Source organism: Emydura macquarii, unplaced genomic scaffold (genome assembly GCF_026122565.2).
Source record: "Emydura macquarii macquarii isolate MOO-44397 ecotype Brisbane River unplaced genomic scaffold, CSIRO-AGI_Emac_v2 contig_3390, whole genome shotgun sequence".
Classification (NCBI taxonomy): Eukaryota; Metazoa; Chordata; order Testudines; family Chelidae; genus Emydura; species Emydura macquarii.
The window spans coordinates 2,993,114-3,016,427 of NW_027133527.1; the positions used below are offsets into that span (position 1 = coordinate 2,993,114).

At 39.2% G+C, this 23,314-nt stretch overlaps 1 protein-coding gene across 8 annotated transcripts in view; it reads left to right on the top strand.

The window, feature by feature from the left end:
* EPN2 (epsin 2) overlaps window positions 1-23,314 on the top strand; it is a 63,991-nt gene that overhangs the window by 32,313 nt on the left and 8,364 nt on the right. For 5 of the 8 annotated variants that reach the window (XR_010917335.1, XM_067534317.1, XM_067534318.1 and 2 more), the window contains exons 3-8: window positions 10,515-10,627; window positions 12,657-12,749; window positions 13,009-13,165; window positions 18,448-18,621; window positions 20,470-20,562; window positions 21,607-21,822. Coding sequence is in view for 7 of the 8 variants with exons in the window: in XM_067534317.1 (XP_067390418.1) it covers window positions 10,515-10,627; window positions 12,657-12,749; window positions 13,009-13,165; window positions 18,448-18,621; window positions 20,470-20,562; window positions 21,607-21,822 (846 nt within the window). In the remaining variant the exon portion in view is untranslated. Of the gene's footprint in view, window positions 1-10,514; window positions 10,628-12,656; window positions 12,750-13,008; window positions 13,166-18,447; window positions 18,622-20,469; window positions 20,563-21,236; window positions 21,287-21,606; window positions 21,823-22,775; window positions 22,851-23,314 lie in introns of those variants that run through there. The other 3 variants (XM_067534320.1, XM_067534322.1, XM_067534319.1) reach the window with 3 other exon arrangements.

Genomic DNA, 23,314 nt, shown 5'->3' on the forward strand with positions numbered 1-23,314 from the left:
CCTTGAATAATTGGCTTGGAGAACTTGTAGATAATCTTATTTTGATTCATGCTGGCTAGACAATGTATAGGAATTTTTGGGTAATACCTTTGAATTCTTAATGGAATGCTGTTTGTGTGCATTCCTTTTATTTGAGATGAAATTCATTGTCATGGGGCTTGTATACTTATAATTCTGTTTTTGTGAGGGATGAGTTTCATGAAAGTGATTTTAAAAGGGCTCACTTAATAGTTTTGTTTGGGAGTAGTTATGAAAACGGGGGCAGTGGGCTCCGGTGGACTGCGTAACAGATTTGGTATTGGAGACTTGGGTTCTAGTCTCAGTTCTGTCATTGACTTAATGTATGACATTAAGTTGGTCACTTAACTTCCTTGCCTCAGTTTCTTCATATGTAAAACTAGGGTGATGATGCGTAGCAATATATGTAAAGCATTTGGTGATTTACAAATGATAAACAGTAAGTGCTTAGTATTAGGATGTAAAATGTATTGTAAAATCAATAAAATTGCATGAGTGGCAGGAGACTGACAGGCAGTGGAATAGCCATAGCAGCAACGTGAGTGGGAATGGGGTGGAAAAGAGCGAATAAGCATGATATCTGTGAGGTGCTGCCTCAGGGCTACAGTGGCAGGATTATATGGCACCAAAGGAGACTAGTTCAAATGTTTGTATTTGTAATTGGAAATTTATAATTGGAAGATTATTATTTTCAACAAAAAATGTTCTTGCAAATAGTCTTATTGTGCAGTCACTCTTAATGCTTCTCTCCTTACCATCTGCAACATTTCCATTTCTTGTAAAATTGCTGACATCTGTTTAAGCCCTTAACTATGCAATTGTAGCTCAAATTCTGAGTTTTAAAATAACACCAAATTTGAACTCGGATTCCCAGCTACTGTGGAGATACTGATTTTTACTTCTCATTGAAATAATTCTGGATCTGCCATTCTAAATTCTTAATCTGATGTTGCTAATGCGTGTTCCTATTAACAAAAAGTTAACAACATGTCAACTCGATCATTTCTTGCGTAAAGGCTTTATTCCTTTTATGAGGAAGTTTAAATTTTGTGATGTCACCTTTGTCTTATCTCGGGGAGACATCCATTTAATGGCAATCTCATGCAGTCTTTAATCAGTGCTTAGAAACTATATGACAGTGATAGGCACCTTTGAAATTACTTATGAGTCAGATTGATGGGATTTTGAAATCATTTGCAGGCGGTCTCATTGATGTTGGGGGTTAAATCAGACTCTAGTTAGACCATCTAGAATTTTTTATTCTGACGAAATCTCACAGCAACGCCTAGGATTCCCAGAGATTAAAATTTTTTCCTCTCTAATTTGTTGGCTCAGACCAGTGCTTGCAGAAGAGTCACTAAGGGTTTGTCTAGACTGGGAAAGTGCATTGTTTTGGGAGAACATTGTTAACGAACACGTTAAACTTGCCTTGACGTTGTTCTCTAGTACAGACAAGTAGTGTTTCAAAATGTGTTAGCTGGTCATGGTTAATTCCAAGAGTCCCCTCAGTTTCCAACAAGGCTAAGATGCTCCAAGGAAGGTCACTTTTTACACTTGTGGCTATTGCATGTGCAAATATCACCAGTGGGTACAAACCCTGTATCTCCATTTTCCCATTGAAGATAATTCCAAACGCTGCAAAGGGCTTGTAGATATTCTGATAAGTGCTTCAAAGTCTGGTCTATATCAAAAAGTTAGGATGACCCAGCTATGTCACTCGAGAGTGTAAGAAATCCACCCCACTGAGTGACATAGTTCAGCCGACGTAACCCCTGGTATAGAAGGTGCTAGGTCAGTAGAAGGATTTTTCTGTCAACCTAGCCACTGCCTCTTGAGGAGGTGGATTACCTACGTCGACAAGAGAACCCCTCCTGTCAGTGTAGGTAGTATCTACATTGAAGCACTACAGTGGTGCAGCTGCATCTGTACTGCTGCAGTGTTTGAAGTGTAGACAAGCCCAGAGTCACAAAGTATTTTCACTCATTTTATTTGGACCAGTACCATGATTTGAAAATGGGAAAACTCCGATGCTTGATACCAAGATGCCATTATCTTTCTGAGCCAATCAAATTACTTTTATCATGAGTCCCAATTTTTAATATGTACTTATTTCTTACACAAACTTGTAGGGTGGTATTTTAGTGAGAAGTGTATTATATTCAATATTGAGCTGAGATTTTGTACGTTACTTTTTGTGTATGTACTTTACACAAATTTCCAAAGGAAATGACTAACATGATGAGAATTTGAGACAGCTCCATAATATGGAAGATGATGTAGTTCATCTTTTTGAGAATGTTTTATAAAGCTTATTCCCCAACTCCCCGCAAGCATATTCTATCTGATCAATAACAATCAGTTTAAAAGTGCAGACTATAAACATTCCCATGCTTCACTGTTTCAATCAAAATCCTTTCCCCAAAGCTTTACTTTCGATATCCTCAGGGGTTGTTGAACCATTATGTTGTAAAGCTGGAGTAATCCTAGGGGATGTATTATAGTAGCAGTATTCATGTGTCATTAGTATCGATATTTGTAACAGCAGTTAGTGCGAACATTTTTGCTATTTTATTTCCTAGTAAAGTCATCTGCAAATTAAACCCAACAGTGTAGTGTAAAACTAAAAAAAGGCAACCATGTTGACAGATCCTGACTTGATACCAGAGATGATTTGCTGCCTTCTAGTTTTAAATAAGCTATGATCGATAATGTTGCTTAAAATAAACATATGATAGAAGTATTAAAATAACATATGATAGAAGCTTAAAATAAACATATGATAGAAGTATATGAAAGTGCTGTTTTAAGGTCATTGTGGTCAACTTTAAAATAAATGCTGAAGTGAATTATGTGAAAGTTAAATCAAAATTTTACTTTATTTCTCGTTAATTTAATACTCTTGATTTAGTGCTGGATTGACAGCACTAGAAACGAAAGCTGCATCTTGACGCACAGAACAGTTACAGGTAACACCTTACCCTGTCAACATGCCTCATTCCTGATCCAGGGGGCTACTTCTAGGGGTGCGAAGAAAAGTTGGTCCAGGAAATTGAAGTAATTGGGAACTGCGGGTGAAAATAAGTTCAGTTTTTTATGGTGCCCAAATATGAATTTGGGTGCCCAAGGTTAGGCATGTAATTTTAAAATGTCTATGAGAAATGTGCTGATAAGTTCTGTATTGGCATTGCTTTATTGCTGATAGATAAATGGAACAGTGTTCCTAATACAAAACACAACTACGAGTGTCAGTTGTGATGGTGTTTGACATGGAAACCTATTCTCTTAAAATTGGACCGAAACCACCAACCATTCCAATGTAGCAATATTTTTAATGTTCACCTTAAACTGGAGTGTAAATTAGACATTAGACTGCAGGAATCCTGCATTATTCTAGGATTGCATTGGTGTCAACCAGTCATCAGCAGAATAAGAGTGAAACAATATTGGTCTGTTTCAGTGTGGCACTCCACCCAGGGGCATAAATGCAGGATTAGCGCAGGCAAGATCCTCAGCTGCCGCTTGGAAGTCTTATGAAACTGCATAGTTGTTTAGGGAGTCGAACCTTTTTTCTCCCTCTCAAACTAGCCCTCTTTCCCATCCCTCTCCCCCTATCACAGCAGCAACTGAGAATCATTGTGTCTTTTCATCATCATCAGCTTTCCAGGATTGTCATTGTCAGTCTGCTGTGGCTACTCAGGAAACACAGTAGGCTACAGCAGGAAGTACAAAGGCATGATCAGGTGTGTGGGGAACATTTTAAGAGACCTTAAAATTCATAGAAGTGGAAGGAAGAAATGGAGAAGAGAAGTCAATTGCTTGATTTTTATGGAGAATATTGTATCTGTATTATATTTAGTTGGACTGATAGGAGTGAAACAAAGCTTCTTCTCTTTCCTTCCTTTCCCATCTTGCCCCTTGAATGCAATACATTTTGTCTTGCTTTTAAAGGACACTGCTGTGTTAGGCCGAAGACAAAGTGTACTCTGTCATTTTGAGCATGTCCAGAGATGCTTCTTGTACTTTTCCCTTGCTTATCTGCTGCCTTTTTCTGAGTATGTACTAGGCCGTGTGTCACAATAGACAAAAATCCTGCTCTCTGAAGCACTTGCCCTTGCAGAGCAGGATTCTTGCATGTTTTAATACCCTAGAACAGCCTGTGTGAACAGAGCAGGCAGACTAGAGGGACAACACACTGTGCACATGGTGACCCACTTTCAAAGAATCCTTTCAACTTGTTGCAATAAGTGGATCTCTTAAATGAGAAGTTAATTTTATTTTATAGTCCTAAATTTTAATGAATAGATGGTGACCGGATAGATGGCCTAAAAAGAACATTTCTAAAGTTTGTGAAATTTGGAGCTGTCTTAAGATGGCTTTAAAGGTTTTTCCTAAGTAATTTTAGATGTGGTTTTTAAGAATTAAATCTGCTTAGTTTTAATATTGTTTGTTGTTCATATGAAACTTTTTGATTTTTCCATTTTTGATCTTCTAATTCAACTTTTACTCTGACTCTATATAGCGAGAATGTCAGTGGAATTAGTTAATTGGATTTCTCACTGAAGGAAATTCAGAATGCTCATGTTCATAAAGTTTTTCCCCCTGTGTCCCATGCTAATGTGTCACCCGGCCAAATTCATCCCTCGTGTTCTATCAAAGTCAGAGTGTATACAGTAGTGAGGAAAATGGACCAGCATTCATAAGAACCATTCTAATTAGTCCAAGGGTGTGTTGATAGTTCATGTATTTTTTCGGACTATGTCTTCATTGACATGTCATGTGTAGTCTAAAAAAATGATGGCTAACAGACAACTTGATTTAATTATCACTTATTTATTACTTAGTGTACCAAAAGAGCTTAAAAACAAAGATGAACATTGTTGCTGTAATTGAACTTTTCAATTACCTTTCAGAGAGGGGTATAAACCATTTATTGTATGGGTAAGGAGCATCAAGAACTGTTATAAAAATCACTACTTAATTGAAACAAGTTATAAGGATGTGTTCAATATTAAATGAATTTTAAAATGCACTTTATATTACCACTTCTCAGAATGGACTGGATAACAACTATGTGTTAATTTTTTTGAAGAGTAGAGTAGGGAAGCTTTAAATCTATGTAGGCATGTTCTGTTTATCCTTGTAGGTATATTTTTACAAAAAAAGGAAGGATGTTATGTATTTCATGGGTCAGAGTAACTGAAAAAAGTCTGAACGGTGTGTAGTGGTCCAGTTTTGAGCTATTTGGCAAATTAATCTTTTTTCTGTGATCAGAAACTAAACTGAATGCTGAATGAGAGAAGTTTCAAGGTTAACTCTTAAAATCAGTTATTCTCCTGTCAGTCAATAATTGGAATGAGACATTCCGAAGTTGACTGTGAAAATGTGCAGTAAATTTGACTTCTTCACACCTTGCTTTATTATGTGCCTTAACTCCCATCCTGCCATCAAAATACCCTTTTATACCAATAAACTCATGAAATAAACTAACTCATAGAACGTACTATCTATATGCTACATTTCACTGTGGGAGATTAGATACTGGTTCTTGGGAAGTGTCACTTCCTCTTTATTCAGTTTACCTTATTATTTCCTGATTAGACTGGCATACAGGATCTGTGTATGGTTACTGATGGATTGGTATCAGTTTGTAGGATGATACAACAATCTATAGTCTTGCATTAGTCCGCTTCTCATTTCTTTACATGTTAGTTTCTACAGTCTACACATAATAGCAATGCCTGTTGCAGAAGATAGCTTGATTGTAAAGTCAATGGTAGACCTTGAAGTGAGTGCCAAGGGGAAGTGGGGTAGAGACCAGACTCTTTTCCCCATTGCATATAAAATGGCTTGATATAGAGAAGCTTTCCAAAAATTGTAGTCTAAGTATTTGAGTGAAAATGCTAGACCCATTTTTATGCTGTGGCTGCTTTTTGACTAGTGTCATTGATGTAAACAGTAACATTGCTGTCTGTTTACTCTAATATATTAACTGAAACCTTTCAGGTTCCCCAGTTGGCTTTTAAGTATAGCCAAAATATAGTAGATTATCAGTAAATACATATGAAAGACGTCATAGCTGGTAATAAAGACAGATGGTAGAACAGAATCCTGCTTTAGTGATTACCTGAAGTGGGAAATTATTTCTTTAAACTGTAGAGAGACTTGGTGAGAGAGTTGGACAATGGCATTTATCACTGTAACAGCAAATATCCCACACAGTTGTTTTCATGTGGTCTAGAGAAGCCTGAATCTGAAAATGCTCAAAGCAGTAACAAAGCAGGGCTTAACAGGTCAGAATTGATCTATTCAGTTCCATCTTACATAAACATCTGAGTTAATGGTCATGTGCTTTGGTATAAGAGATTCTTTGTGTGGCAGAGATACTGTTACTAAGGCAATAACCTTTATACTAGATCCTTGCAACTAAAACCTATCATGTAGTAGGCAGCTGATATACAGGGACAGTTCTGATAAATTTAGGAATTTAAAAGTGGAGTTGCATGACAAAAAAAGTGAATGCTAAATAACACTCTTGCACTTAGTTTATTTTAATTCTTTCATGAAAAATGGGTTGATGGCCACATCGGTGTGAATACAGTTTTACATTTTCATCAGTGTTCAATATGAAGCACAGCTGAGAATTTCAGTTAGACAAAGTAACTTTTGAATTGGAACGCCACAGTGCAGCTTTAGTTTAAAATTAATAAAAACCAAATATGCTGAATTACTGAAAATTCTAAAAGAGGTTTGAGGTCTCATTTTATATAGCTTATTCCTGTTAAGAACTGTGTTGAATTCCTGGCACTGCTGAATACTGGTCACTATTGGGAACACTGAGGTAACGTATGGTAATGTATAAAGCAAGATTGTCTTTCTTGAACACACTTTTTTGGGTGGGTAGGAGGAAATGGAGTGGGGGAGGGGGTTAAGTGACTTGATTCTATTCATTCTTGAAGCTTTAAACGTGGAAATGGTTGGGATGTTGCAACTTGTATGCCCCTACAAGCTGGAATTACTATGAATACAAGCACTAAGAAGTCTCTTCATAGAGGAAATGGGGAGAATAATAAAGGAGTTCACTTAATTGCCCCATGCCACATAATTTTGAAGCCACATTAGCAACAGCCCATCAGGTATTTCATAGCACAGATTAATAACACTGGTAGAGGAGAAGAATCGTTGATGCACAATATTCAAGGAAACCCAGTTAGATTCTGGCCACAGAATATTTCATAGTTTCAGCTGCAGTATAGTAAGGGTTTATTAGTCTATGAAGTATGGAGAAATATTATCTGAAAAATTATTGTATTTTCCTCATCACTTTCCTGTACTAGTAAGATGCCTACCCTCATTCCTTTGTATCCCAAAGTCAGGCTGATGGTCCCATTCCCCACAAAATCTTGCGTGCGGAGTCTCCTGTGGCTGCATTCTGTTACTGGTGCTGTTTAACACCTATATACCGTCCTTGGAGGCAGTTGGGAGAAAACAAAAGATGAGCTATGTAGGGCTGTGATGCCAGCAGTACGCTGATGACCTGCAGTACTTTTTGTCCTTTACCTCCAGCCTAGACAGAACTGCTTCTGTCTGTCATGGTACATGAAGAAAATGAAAGCCTGGATGAGGAACAGCTGGCTTAAAATGATCACAGGATAGGCCAAACTGATGCTAGTTGGAAGAGAAGTGTTTTGGGACTACCAGTGGGTATATGGTGCTATTCTAGTTCAAGATAGCGGAGCAGCCTAACCTTGTGGCATCTACTGATGCTGGTTATCAAGAGTAGCCTTCCATCTTTGGGTAACAAGAAGACTCCATTTTTTTTTTCTGACAGTGACCTAACTATATCCATGCCCATGTATCCATCTACTGCAGGCTGTGCTGTTGTAATTCACTCCCACCTGGAACTGTATTACAGGTTTACAAGGAAGCTGCAACTTCTGCATTACATTAAAAAAAAAATTCTTAAGAGAACATACTATGCTAATATTTCTCATGGGTTTTTCTGCTTGTCACCATAACCCCTGGTCAGATCCTGGTACTGGTCTGCAAAGCTCTTAACAGGATAGGCCCATGCTATCCCAGACTGTTTCTTTTTCAAGGATCTTCTGTGGCAGCTGCAATCATTTGGCATGCTATATTTAACAGAGCCCAAATATAAACTTTAGAGAGGCAGAGGTTGCAGTTCATGACTTGCTTCTTTACCAAAGCATCCCCAGAGAACCAAAAGAAAGTGCAGGCAGCACATCAAAAGACAGAAGCTGAGAGCTAAAGGAAAAAGCAAGAATGATTAAGAATGAAGCTAGTTATTTACTTGGCATCTTTTTTTGCTTCCTCGTTGCTGTTCATTCACTTTGCAACATTTGGAGCCTTTTATATTTTCAGAGCACTTTAAATGTTTTGGCTTTTCTATCAAGAGCACTGGTTTTCAACCTGTGGTCCACGGATCCTGGGGGTCCATAGACTATACCTAAGATTTCCAAAGAGGTCCTCACCTCCATTTGACATTTTTTAGTTGTCTGCAAATGAAAAAAGGTTGAAAACCACTGATTTGGAGGGATTATGTTTTTATCTCCAAAAGTAGGGACATAAGTATGCAACTTCCCCGAAATTCAGATGAGTACATATATAACTAAATGTTGAAATGTGTAAATGAAGGGTGAAGATTCTCGATTACTAAAGTGATTGGCTTACTAAGATCTGGAGAAGACTGGAGGTTCTTCCCAATGTAAGATTCTTTTGGCCTGGCATTTTGGGACCAAAGGGTACTTTTGAAGCAGCAAAACTTTGGATATCAACATTATATGGAAAAGAGTTCTGAGAAAGTAGTAAGACTGCAAATTAAATAATGTAGCTATCATTAGAATTCAAAGTAGTGGGCCTGGCTGGCTGGTTTGGAAGTCAAAGGACCAATACAATGTAAGAGAATGTAGTTCAGGTCTTAAATTCATTCAACACTCCTTTATATTTGTAATGCAGTGGAAATGGCATCCTGAGTCTGTGAGTATGGAGCAAAGGGAGCTGCTTTATATTGCTCTGGTGCTAACCTTCTCTTGCAACATGGACTTCCTCTAGGGTGACTTTTTTGGGGAAAAGTGAAAATGTATACCAATTCAGGAAATGATATTGACTAGAATCAGGTGTGTGGGGGGTGGGGGGCGGGGGTGGTGGTAAAGCATAATTATAAAAGGTGACTCAGAACTGTGTTTAAAATGACTATTTAGCTATTTAACTTTTAAACACTAGATTGTGCTATTTAGAAGAAACATTCATTTTTCTTACTACCTGTGTAATCCAGCTTTCAATGTAAATGAATTTTTATGTTTATAAAATGTTAGTGGTTTCTGCAAGATCACAATTCACATTTCAACTTTTAAATAGCAACTGTCATGTCTTGGTAAGACAATGTTTCAAGGTACCCAGAATAATCTGTGATGGAGCACAACTACTAGTTAATAGTTGTTCAGTGAACATGGAGTTCCAATCCTGATTGGAACATCTGGATGTTACTGTAATACAAATGTTAGAATTGTAAAAAGGCAGCTTTGACACAAAATGAAGCATGTATTCTTTTAGCATGTAGTCTTTCATCTTCGATTGCTTTCATTGCAGTATAATGACATGACAGCATAGGTTTGCAACTAATTCTCAGCAGATAAATTCTTGACCTCTAGCTAAGACTTCTGTAGTAGTTATAACACAACACGCTATCATTTTCTTTAAACCAGGCTGATAATGAAATATTGCATCCTTCCTACCTTTAAGATATTTAATACTAAAATTTTAATCTTTTAAAAAAATTATCAATCTGTTTGGATTAAATGTTTTTGCAGATATTACTGTTTTATAAACTGTGCATGTAAATAGATTACTTATCTGTCCAGACCAAGATTGGGCATTATCTTATAAAATGTGCTTGGTATCTCATTTTACCTACATACTGGCTGACTCCCAGCAAAGTTTCTTACTGTACTAAAATGTTGGTACATGTTACAGGTACTTAAAACATCTCTTGAATGATTAACCACACAGTTTGTGAAATCAGTGACCCATATTTCTAAAGCTCTGATTTGCTGAGGCATTATTATATCTAGCATCCACAGAAGTCAGATACTCAGTATTTCTTGATATTATAATCCTTGTTAATTAGTTAATCCCTTGTTTTCCAAGCCGTTTTCCTGTAAACTATCAAACTCTTCCTGACGTCTCCCTTTAAAGCTTCTGTTGTCTTGTCCGTTGATGTCATATGGAAGCAGAACATTCTCAGATCAGACCCAAGGATCCTTCAAGGAGTTGAGCATATTCTACTCCCGTTTGACATCAGTGGTAGTGGAGTGTCCTTGGTGCCTCTCAGAATAAGGCCCAGTGTTTGTAATTCTTGGCTTGCAAGAGTAGCTATGTAGAAGTGAAATGCAGTGTGAAAAGTGAATTCAATCAGACATGTCAATAAAGCTTGTCATATATACTCTTTTATATTCAGTATGTTTCTGTTCCTTCAACAGCTACATCTCCTCGAGTTTCTTCAGAGCTAGAGCAAGCACGACCTCAGACAAGTGGAGAGGAAGAGCTCCAACTGCAGCTTGCATTAGCAATGAGCAGAGAAGTTGCAGAGCAGGTCAGTTTTCTGTGTAGGTTTATAAGTTGTAATTATAATCATTCTCTGTCCCTGCTCTAACTGCAAAAGGGAACACCATCTTCCATTAACGGGTTCGACGTCACTCGTTAGAGAGCTATGTATTGCCATAGCCATTTTGGAAGAGGGCAACTATGGCTTGAGACACACTGAGAATAAGACATTTTGAAATGAGCCATCCTGTGTGGAAGAATATTATTCATCAGCCCCTCCTGAACTTTCACATATAAAGAATAATTGCAAAAAATGATTAGTAGGGTTTTTTAAGGGTTGATGTGGCCAATGTACAAATTTTAGTGAGTTGTAACTATAAACTACAAAGATATAAGAGCGTGTTGTTCTGTTAAGGTCATTTGGCAACAACAACAAAATATGGTCTGACATGGGATGCTAAATTTCTTTAAGCTCCTATTTTTAATTAATTTTAACTCAAGCTAGTCTACTAATTTATTTGTAAATTCACAGAAAATGCATTCTGTATTCACAGTAAATGCTGGGGAAATTGTATTATATTAATACATAACAAAGCGGTTGCATCTCAACTATAAATTCAAAACTCACCCTTAATTAGGGAACCATGCTAAGCACTTCCATAATGATCTTTAACCTTTTTACAACAAAACAGCAGTTTACAACTGTACATTAAATTCAGAAGTCCTTATGTCTGTAAAGGGAAACACTAAAGAAGAGGATTTTTTTTCTCATTTAGCAGTAAAGCTACAAATAATGGACTTAAACTAAAAGTAGAAAAGATATAGCAATTGGGGAATAAGATCAAATTCTGAAAGATGTGATAGAATCAAAACCATTTGTAATAAAGTTACAATTTGATATGAACATATTACAGATGGCCTCGAGATTTTAAAATCCACAAATGCAGAGTTCACTAGAAGACGTCTTGGTTCCCTGTAGACCCAACCCTATCAAATGTTGAGAGATGCTGACAAAAGCCAGGAAATCTGAAGTTAAAACTGATGCCTCATTCTTAAGTGTTTTAAAAGGGAAATGTTTTAAAATAAAGCAAATTTTCCATCTTCCACTTATCTTTAAATTCCCTGGTCTTTGTCAGTTCATTATCTAAGCCATCTTTTTTTACTCATTCTGGGAAAGTTACAACGAAAACAAGATTTCAGCAAAGATTTCAAGTGGACTGTGTATATAGGTTTAATTGGTCTCATCTTTAATATTTGTGAAGTAGGGCAGTGGTTCTCAAAGCAGGGGGACGGGTCCCCGTGGCGGGGTGCGAGATGGATCATGGGGGGACCGTGGAGCAGGGGACAGAGTCGGTCCAGCTCCCTGCTCCTCGGAGACGGAAGCAGCCACTGCCCTCCTCCTGTAGCAGCAGCAGCTCTCTGCCGCTGCTGGGCACGTTCCCCGACCTGCTGTCGCCCTTGCGCTGCTGCCGCAGCTACTGCCAGTGCTCGCTACTCCCCGCGTTGCTGCTACCGCGCTCCCTGCTTCCCGCACTGTACGCCCTGTTTTTTTCTGAAAGGGGAGGTTTGGGGGGGGAGAGGGGGTGCAATTGTTAGGACCTACAGCGCAGGAAGCACCCCCCTAACAATTGCGCCCCCTTCCCCTGAATCCCCCTACCTTTCAGGAAAAAAACAGGGCGTACAGCACAGGAAGCACCCCCCTTTTTTTCTGAAAGGGCCCCCCGCTTTCAGAAGGAGGAAAGGGAGGCGCTGTTCAGGGGAGAGGTTGGCGCGATTGTTAGACAAAAGTCAGCAGGTGGGGACTCCATTTAAAAAGTTTGAGAACCACTGAACTAGGGTCAGGTTGTTTTGTTCTGCACATAAGTGGGGAGAGATGCCCAAGGAGCCCTCGTTACAGCCAGTCTATTCTTTGCCACCCACTGCACATCTCTACTGGTGCAAATCGCTCCAGAGGGGGCTAGGAAGAGTTGAGGATATCACTGGCCCTGCCAAGCACATGGAGGGAGCAGACATCAGCATTTTAAAGGCACAGTCCCTAGCCCAACAGTCGATATCAACAGTGTTGATTTCCTTTGCAGGAGGAGCGCCTCAGACGCGGAGATGATCTGAGATTACAGATGGCTCTGGAGGAGAGTCGCAGAGACACAATTAAAATTCCCAAAAAGAAGGAGGTAGTGCCTTCAATTAAAAAATTGCTGGTGATGCTGCAAAATGATGAAATAGAGTAAAAATATAACTTAATCTGGGCCCGTATATGCTTTTGGGATTTTGTTGTGGTATCTAAGCTTCATCCATTCAGGTTAAAGACTATGCAGCTGATCAATGAGGGTGTTTGTAAAAGAACAAAATATTGCTTTGTGACATGATGAGCATGTTACTTCAGGGTAGTAGTCCTATTTATTAAAGCTTAAAAAATGCTTCTTCCCACAGCATACGACTTTGTTGGATCTCATGGATGCACTGCCGTCATCAGCTCCAGCCCCCCCAAAAAACGAACTCTGGGGACCTACAGCTGTATCAAACCAAACAGACCCCTGGGGAGGATCTGCAGCTACAGCTCCCACCTCTGACCCATGGCAATCATTTGGTAAGAACAAACACGGTCAGAGATAGTGCCGAAAAACCATTTCCTGGTGCTCACTTTGTCCAAGAGGTTCAATAAGTGAGCAGAATGACATACTCCATAATGTAAGTATTTTGATCTAATGGGGTTGATTTTTCAGAAATCAGATATCTCATTTCATCAAGAGAAATCTGTAATTGGAATTTTAATCCATTTAGTATGATTTTATACCATTGTAGGTAGGCTTTTTATACCTATACCCCAAAGGGAGGGAAGTGGGAACTGATTTTCCCTTTTCCTCTTGGCAGGAGAAATTGCTTTTCTCATGTTGGAGATACTCATACTCTGACTTGTACTTGTGCTCAGCAACATAGATTAAGAAACTATATTAGGCAATGACAGGCGTCTAAGTCAGGTTGCTATAATTAGTAATCCACTAGCAGTGAACTTACCATGTGTTATTACTGTTCTTAATGAAAAAGTGTGTTTATACTGGTGTACAAATCAATAGTAAATCATTTAAATTGTTTAAATTAGTTATTTTTTAATCAGCAGAACTATACTGGGTGACATCTAACTTTAAATCTGTTTTAATTTTAAACCTTTATGAAACACTGAAGATTTCTTGATTTCTGAGTATTAAATCCAAATGTGCATGTATCTGACATGGAAGATCCAAACCTGCACATGTTTGAGGACTGCATATTTCATTTTCTGGGTGTCTTCCCTATACTATTTTACTGCCTCAGTAGTATGCCTCCCAGCAGAGTCCTTTTGGATTTGCCAGGCCTGCTTGGCAATCTGCTTCTAAGGCGCATAAATAGCCAAGCTGTCCAAGGAGTTATTCTTTTATATAGCAAAGTCCACAGCTCTTACAGTGGATCTTCAGTCTTCTTCATCTTTCGGGGGCAGAACTAGACATCATGGACAGAGAGATGTTTCTCCTTTCCTTGAATGCCCGACAGTTTAGTTCTGCCTCCTCAGTTTCAAGCAGGTGTTTCCAGGACCCCCTTCTGTATGACATTGGGAAAAAATTAATTAAAACAAATGATCCTCAAAAGTTGCTAGTTAAAATTCTGAAGCATATACTCTGGGTTGATTTGCTGAACTATGTAGCTGGATTGAGGTTTATTTCCTAGAAGCTTTCTGCCTGGGATTTGTTCACTGAGGTGAAGTAATACAATGAGGTGTGCAGGAATGGTAGAAAAGCCCTGAAAGCAGGGGAAGGCCAAAGATTGTTCCTCAAAATTCCCTCATCATTGAATGCATTGATGGGGACCTCTGCATTTTGTGTAATCTGCAGCCAGGGGTCCATCTAGATGGTTTCTATCCAGCCAGGAATGACTCATGCAGGCACCAAGTTAGTCTAGTTCAGAGACCCAGGAGAGTCAGATATAGGTCTTCTCCTCCTTCCTCCTTTTTTCCCTGGGCAAGAAGGAAATAAAATTTGTGAAAGGGTGTAAAACTGCTGAGGGCCATATTGTAGCAGCCACTGCTCCTGACTGCAGACCTACCCCACTGTCTGCTCCACTCCCTCTGTTTCTCAGACCAACTGGCAACGGTTCATACAACAGCTTAAACCCATCAAAAATCTCAAGTACCAATAAGGGACGTGTCAGTATCCCCTTCTGCCATCATACGCCTTCTTCTCTTCCAATATCAGGCATTAACCAGATATTTTATTCAATTGGCTCTTATTCAGATGGTCTACCATCTGCAGCCAGCTTCAGTAGCCATAATCTGTTAGCTGTTTTCTCCCACCTGAAACCAAAGGTCTGAGATTTAGTTTCTGGCATCTCCATTCATGGGCTATAGAGTTCTCCTCTCTCCAGATCCCATGGTTACAGGCCTGAAGCCTCTCTATCTCCATTAGGACAAGAAAGTAGAACCCAAAGTTCCAGCACAATAAAAACAGAAATACCAAAAACTCCCTAAAAAGCCAGTAGTATCGTATCCAGACTCCTGTATCTCCTTCTGAATGCAACCCAGTTGACTCAGCTACTGGGGGTGGGGGAAAGGGGAATGCCTGGTGATGTTGTGAATTTGGAAAAAAAAAAAAAAAAAGGTACAAAAGAGTGAAAAGATCATCCCTTTTATTCCTTGGCTTTTGTGAGACACAGGACTCCTAAGGAACGCAATTAAAAATCAAAAGGGGCAAAGCAGAACAAGTCCAGCTCATGCTTTCACAGAGGGTTACCTGTGAAAGGTTCTGGTAGTCCTGACAGTGGCACCCAGGCTTGAGGAAGTGCACGTTTACCCCTTCCTAGACATCTTGCTGATCAGAGCCCCTTGCCAGAGTGGTGGGGAATTAGCTGACAGATCTTTCAGTCATACAGATACAAGTCATGATCATCTGGGAGAGGAGCCAGATACCACTAGTACATTCTGTGCCTGAAGGCCCAGATGGACACCATACAACAGTGTGCCTCAGAAGAAAAGCAAAAAGAAGTTGAAGGAAATGCTTCATTCAGGAGTCATCAGCTCCTCTGGAAATCTTGGTCCAGGTCCTGGTGAACCTTATAGGGATTGTGGTCTCCTGTGGGCTAGATTCCACATGAAAACCCCTCTGGACACTCCTGTTGGCCAATGTCTTCTCTTCCCAAAATTCCACAGTGATCAAGATCTCACAGAAGATGGTTTAACCTCAATGACCGTAGACAAAACCTGATTGACAGGTAGGGAGAACCACTTCCTTTTCTCCTCATTCTTCCCTTCCCTATGATCAGGAGGTCTCCCTAGCAATTGTCTCCAGTTGATCTACAGGATGCAAAGTAGAGCACTTAGTATTGAAGCACTGATGTCTTTTCATGGTAGCACTGTGTGCAGCTGCTTAACCACTGGGCCAGCCATAGTTCATTGTTTTGTTTTAAACAGTTTGTATCTTCATCTATGATGAGCATTGAAACATGAGATGAGAAAAGGTCAATCAAAGTTCTGGGCTTTTGAGACTGTTTTTAATTTTTTTACATGGAAAATTACATCAACCTTGTGTTTAAGATACAAGCGAAAACTTGTCAATGGCTGATATTAGCTGCAGCTGTCGAGTTTCCTCTCCTTGGCTCCCAGCTCTGTTAATGCCATTTATAACAACTCCTTGTTCTTGCTTGCCAACTACTTGGCTCCCAGGGATAGTCTTGAAGATGTCAGATTTATGAATCTTGAGTGCTGGTGAAACAGTGACTCATTAAAATAGAGGATTTTAGTCCTGCCTAACTGTGCTTTGACATTTCAATAGAGATAAGGAGGATGGGGGAAGGTATCTTCCTAACTGCTCTTAGTTACAACTGTTCTAATTTTGTGATCTATCTTATGAAAGAACAAAAAGACATTTTTGAAAGCTTCCATTTATTGGGAGTAGTCTCATTAGCATTTCTTTAATGGCATCATTGATCGTAACTCAACACACAATACAGATGAAGGAAGTGCAAATGCTGGAACAAGAGTAGCCATATTCAGTTAGAGCCCTGTGGCATTTCCTGGTCTGTAGATGGAACACAAACATGCCACCTGTTAATGAAAGTGAGCTAACAACCCTGCAGATCGGAACTCCTGCTGGAATGCTCATCTCCTAGTTTCCTAATTGGCTTTCGTGGTGCTGCTCTTTAAACTGATGATTTGGTTATAAACTGAAATCAGCCAGGTGAACTGAGGTGATACAGCTGTCTATTACAAAAGTAGCTCTGTACTCGTCTTGCATTAGTTTCTTTTTCATGCTTATGTTTGCTGTTGCTAACTATATCTTGGCGTGTGAAGAAAAGTAGTTTTGGGAAAAGGGATGTATGTGAACAAACAAAATCTAACTTGGAGATAATTGTTCACTTTAAAGGGTTGTGTGGATATGCTTTAAAGCAAAATTATTTGCTTTTATATTATTTTGGGTTGGTAAGTGGAAGTTTCTTGGTTTTGGGTTCCCATTTGCACACTTGCATGCTGAGTACAGGCATGTATCTGATACATTTGCTGCTCGGTGTTGCTTTGTTAAAAACGCGCCTTGGAATCTTCATACTGCAGCAACGGTTCCAAGGTACTGAAGCGCCCTTGTTGGGTAGGGGGCTGCATCTTAAATACTGATCTTTGTGATGCTTGTGTAGGAGTGCTTTCCTGGTATAGTATAGCTATAAAGTGTAATCCTCACCTGAGGGTGAAGCCCTGGCCTCTCTGAAGTCCCAAATTTGGCTTCTTCAGTGGGGCCTGGATTTGAGCCTGAGTGTTTCATACGATGGTGGGGGAGGGTGGAAGGAGGACACTTGGGCTGAGCAAAGATTTTGAAGACGTTTGACTGGCATTTGATCACAGGGAAGGTTGGCAGGGAATGGAGTTTGAGAGGATGAAACCAGCAAGAAATTGTATTTTACTTTGGAGACTTGTCAGATCATAAACTCTTTAGGGTAGGGACTGTCTTCCAGTGTATGGGTACACAATGGAGCCCCCACTCTAGTTGGGGTCTTTAGGTTCTACTGGAATATAAATAGTTTGGGGGTTTTGTTCTGTGGGAGTAAAGAATCAGACTTGAATAATAATGTACTGAAATAGGATGGATTAAATATGCTGTAGGTATCTTTCATTTAAAAATAAGAGTCCTGAACTTGTAGATCATATGATTAAAACATTAGAGAAGGGATATGTACTACTGGCTGTAATTATTCCCCACCCTCAATAGACATTAAAATGGGGAAAAGAACAGATAGGATGTTTTGGAAATAGGTGGGGACACTTTAGATATGGCTTGTGGAAGGAACTGTGCTCACAAATGGGGAAAAAATTGTAGCTCAGAGAAGGTTGAGGGATTTGTTATGCCTCTTTTCACCATATTTTAGTTTTGTAAGAGTTTCAAAGTGGCTCGTTTTAATCGTTTAGGTAGGTTTTCCCCTGAACACTTTGAGATTTTACATTGAGTACTTAGTTTCTTTTAGTTTCTTTTAGGTAATGGCTTATAGAAACACTCTTTCACTTGCGTTTATTTTAAACATAATCTGTGATTTAATATGTCACTTTCATTCTGAACAATAATTCTGTGCCATGGTGAGTGACAGTCTGCCATGAAAGCAAAGAGCTGTAAATTTAATTAAATCTTCAAGTGGGAGATTATTTTTATTCTTCAGGAGTCTTCCACTGAAATTAGTGGCATTAGATGTCTGTACATACAGCATGGCAAAATTGAGGTAATGGCAGCATCTAATTTTTCACAATTTTCTGTTAGTGCTTCCTTTGCAGGGGTGGTGTTTATAATATAATACAATTAATTTCCTAGGAAAGCTTTTCAAAGTGACTGTATATATGATCTGTGGTTCTGTCTCTTGTTCCAGGTGCCAAGCCAGCTGCTTCTGCTGATCCATGGGGCGCACCAGCTGGATCCACTACTCAGTCTGTCTCCAAAAATGCAGACCCTTGGGTTCCTTCTCAGTCATCCTCTGTTGCAACAAAAGCTACTATAGATCCATGGGGACCAGCACCTGCAAACAAACCTATTTCCACTTCTGGTAAGAGATTCTTTACATTTGACATCCTTTCCAGTAAATACACTGTACTGAACCTGTGGTGTAAGTGTTCATGCCTTTACATTTTTTTTAACTGAGAGGAATTACTTTTTCAGCCTCTATTCATTGACTGACTTAGGGGAGACATGGGCGATTGCTAAATGAAGTGGGTAAAACAAACAGTTGCACTGCAGGACTTGCAGTGCTGATTTCAAAGTAAATAAGACCTATAATAGATTTCAGCAAGGAGAAATTTCAGTGCCATTGTTTTGAGTCAGGGCATTGCATTCATCTAGCTCCTTCCTCCATGCTTTCTTCCACATCCTCTCCAGTCCGTACTTATGTACACCTGCCACTCAGTTAAGCCATGCACCTGAGACTGCAATGCTACCATTAATCCTCTCTTTAATTAGCTAAAAATGTAATTTCCAAAAACCAGAGAATTAAAACGGTTTGAAAATGTCAGTAGTTTTGGAGCTTTCTATGTGGTGACTAGCTGTGCAAAAAGATGTCTCTATAGATGTAAACTGATGATAGTTCAGAGTTTGATCACAATCCAGTGTTTTGAGGAGGAGGTTTTCAAAGGCACAAGTCGGAGTTGGGTGTTTAACTGCCCTTTGGGCGTTTGAAAAGCTCCATCTGTAAATTCTTATGTATAAAGGTGCAGAAGGTGCTGCTGCAACTCCTTGCTTACGCCTTGGGACTCTTATGGCTCCCAATAACCTTAATACCAGGATGTTTTTGGATTGGTGTATGACTTTCTGTGCTAATAAACAAAGGGTGTGTAGATGGAATGATGGCAAGATCATGTCTAATGTAGCTTTCTATGGGCAAAGGAAAATGCAGTGTGTTAGAAATGATTCTGTAAAATTCATGAGACTGAAGGTATTTTATAACTTCCTTTTGTTTGCTGGAGATAAATAACATTCTCAATACAAAATCTTTACTCGCATTCTTTCTTCTTATTTCTTCTCCGTGAGTTATTTGGTTAGACACATCTAAGTATCCTTGTGATATTTCAAAATTTAATGACGCTTAATGCTAATTGATTGTTTAAAAGGAGGGCTTTCAAATTCCAGCCTCTGTTAGGTTTTGGGTAATATAATTACTCTTCATTTACATGGGTTTTTTCCCTTCTGTTTTGCTAAAGTTCTTTCCACATCTAGGGAATATTTCTTCACTGATTTCAGAGTAAAGCTAGGCTCCCCTTCGCTTAGCCGTCTAGAGCCTTCTCTACACCAGGTGCTGAGCACATCTTTTCTATTGCACTCCCGGTCCCTTTAATCTGTGAAGCAAGAAGCTGAATTTGGGAATCAAATTCTTACCCCAAGTATGGCCACACTTACATTCCATTTTGCTTGTTATCATTGGCTTGTATCCATGCTTCTAATTCCATTAGTACACACAAGTTGTGATGCCCATCTCCACAGCATCTGGATGCACACTCGATTGAACAGCTAGTTAATATATCTGCTACCTGCCTATTGGGCAGTAAAATCACTGCTGCTCTCATTTCCCAGTGGTAGTGTTTGACTGACTGGTGCACCTCTCCTACAACCTAAAGGCACTTAACCACATATGCCTTGAAGGCCCTCTATACTAAACAGTCAGAGGAAGATAGTACCATAGGTAAGGGCCCTGTACCAAAAATGCATTGTTACTAGTTGTAAGGAGTTTGACATGGGGTAATGATGGCAGACACACTCCAGCTCATCTTAATGGCCATGATAGGACACAATGGAAAATGGTTTCTCAAGTAACATGAATTGTTTAGAAATGGCTTTTAAAAGCACTGGACATAGTGCAGTTGAAAATCTATTAATGACTGATACCTTTTGTTCTCCTGAACAGGAAGTACATCGTTTGACCTTTTCAGTAATTTGAATGGTACAGTTAAAGATGACTTTTCTGAATTTGACAACCTTCGAAATTCCAAAAAGCCAGGTATGGGGCAAATGGGCAGCTTTTTATAACCTTAGTAACAGGTTTTTTAAACCAACTGTTTAATCTTTTTATGACAGAAACAAGATGCACCTTTCACAGTGGATAAGTTCAAACTGGGGGGGGAGGGGGTACTTAAAGCTTGTTGCAATTATTATAGATAATGTAGCAATAAAAGCCAGTAGTTACCATCATGTAGTTTGACCTACTGTGTAGCACAGGCCATAGAATTTCATCCAGTTTACCCCTGCACTGAGCCAAGAACAAGTGCTTAACTAAACCATGTCTTCAGCACGTGTTCTGGGTATGAGTCAGGGTAACCGGGTCAAAGCCCTGGTAAGAGGCAATGAAAAGTAACCTGTCTGGTGGTTTGTCGAATAGACATGAAAACACTTGTATTCAAGGAAGAATTACAGAAAGTTAACTTTTGTGGAAGTTTGTATTTCACTTAATGAAAATGAAATTGCTAGATTTTAAAAATGCAAATGCTTTGAGACCGTGTACCTCTTCATAAGGGGCACCTTCTGTAACATTGGTGATGTAGCTCAGTGTTGGTCCAAGTCCCTCTTTTAAAAGAAATTTGTCAATTGATGAATGGCTAGCACTGAATGAAAAAATATACTAAGATGATAGTTCAGAGGCCACAGTTCTGATGCTTATGAATGTCTTCTCCATAGAGGCTATTAATCCGTGTCTATATCACAGCACACTAAAGAAGGATATCCAGGTCAGTTGTGTAGAAGCTTTGTTTATATTACACTGCAATTGTAATTCTAGTTTTACACTTCTATGGGATACTTAGGATTTAATATATTTAATAACCTGCTAAAAGTGTAAAACATACTTGGCAATTTAAACAAAATTATAGTATAAAACCAGATTTAAGAATATATTTTTAATAGTAAAATGAAATCACTTGCTTCCTTCATCAGAGACTTTTTTTTGCATGATTATAATACATAATGAACAGACAAATAACAGGCTTTAGTGAATTGTAGTTTTTGGCATTGTGAAATCTAACAGATTGTTCTTGACTTTTTGTTACAGCTGAGTCAGGTTCCGCTTTGTCGTCCCAGCATAGTGGTACAACAAGTCCTGATCTCTTTGATTCTCAGCCAACAAACATGACATCAAGCAAACAAAGTGCGGCTCGGAAAACCCCCGAGTCTTTCTTGGGGCCCAATGCGGCTTTGGTGAATCTGGATTCATTGGTGTCTAAGCCACCACAGCCTGTTCCGTCATTGAATCCGTTCTTAGCTCCAGGTACGTCTCAATACGTTCCTTTCCAATATGTAACTTTGTTTATATCTTGTCTTCGAAATTTGTTCTTGTAGAAGAAACCCTACTTTACTCTGGTGCAAGTAGCTCAATCCAAATCTTGTACTTCCTGGCTTGCTTGCCATTTTAGATGATTTTGACCCAGCAGGGCTTGTTCTATTTCAATTAGGCGGGAAAGGCAGCATGGTCTTGTGGCAGGGTAATGGACGGATAAATGGAAGGACTTGTGTTCTATTCCTCACTCTGCTGTGTTATCTTGGGCAAGTGACTTCAACGCTATTATTATTTATTGTTTGTATTACTGTAGCACCTGCACGCCCCATTCAGGAGCCAGGACTCCCTTGTGTTAGGTGTTGTACAAACACAAAACCAAGAGACGGTCCCTGCTCCTAAGAGCTTAAAATCAAAGTATAAGCCAAGATTACAGATGGGGGAATACAAAGAAACAATGAATCCATACTTTTTAAATAGACAAGACAGACACAAGGTGGGGGAAAGGGTAGAACACGCAACTAGAGTGACCAATGCGATGTCTACCTTCTTTATTTATCTCATAAGCTCTGTGAGGCTGGGAATCTTTTACTATGAGTTTGTACGCTGTCCAGTACAGTGAGGCCTCTGTCTTGGTTGATGCCTAGACACTACTGTTACACAAATAATAAATACTCGTGCCCTCCTTTATCATTGTGTCATCCTAAGCGTTAATAGTTTTTTCCTGTTCTTAGTCTAGTCCTGTAGGGCTGGATCCTGAGATAAACTATCAACTTGAGTTGGAGTTGCATTGGCTAATCATGTATGCATCTTTCCTCTCAAACATGAACATAAATGCAAAAAATAATATATTCAGTCAAAGGTGTTAAAAGCTGCCATATTAAAACATGGAAGAGCGATAGTAAATAGAGATGAAGGCATACTAAATACACTCCATCCCCTGCAAGGTGAAGCTGACGACCCTCGTAGGAAACATTAGATGTTACACTGATACTACGCTTGAGCCTAAAGACAAAGACAAAGTGAGCATCAATTCAATTTGTTTTTAGATATTTATTTCTAGAGAACATGCTTCTTTCTCTGCTGTTCCTGCTGATGTAGAATTCCATCCACTCATTCCAGCAAGGCATAACTGATATTGTGCTGGGCCAGTCCTGGCTCTTTATAGTCAGTGTTTTTTAAAAAAACAAAAATAAAAAAAAACTAGTGGGTTATGAAATTATTAAAAAATATAGTCCACAGTACTGGAGCATTGATTGTTGGTATAATCTGCATGCTGTTCAACTCACCTCCTTCCCCCCCCCCGCTCCACCCCCCCCCCCCCCCCCGAAGAAACAAACAAAAAAAACCCCTATACCACCAAAAGCTTGGTCTCTTTCACACAGAATATGCCTGTGGCCCCTTTAATTCTGCGTTACATTAAAATATCAAAAAATATTGCACAGCCCATGTTAAAGCACACTAGGGAGCTCTGAGTGCACACTAG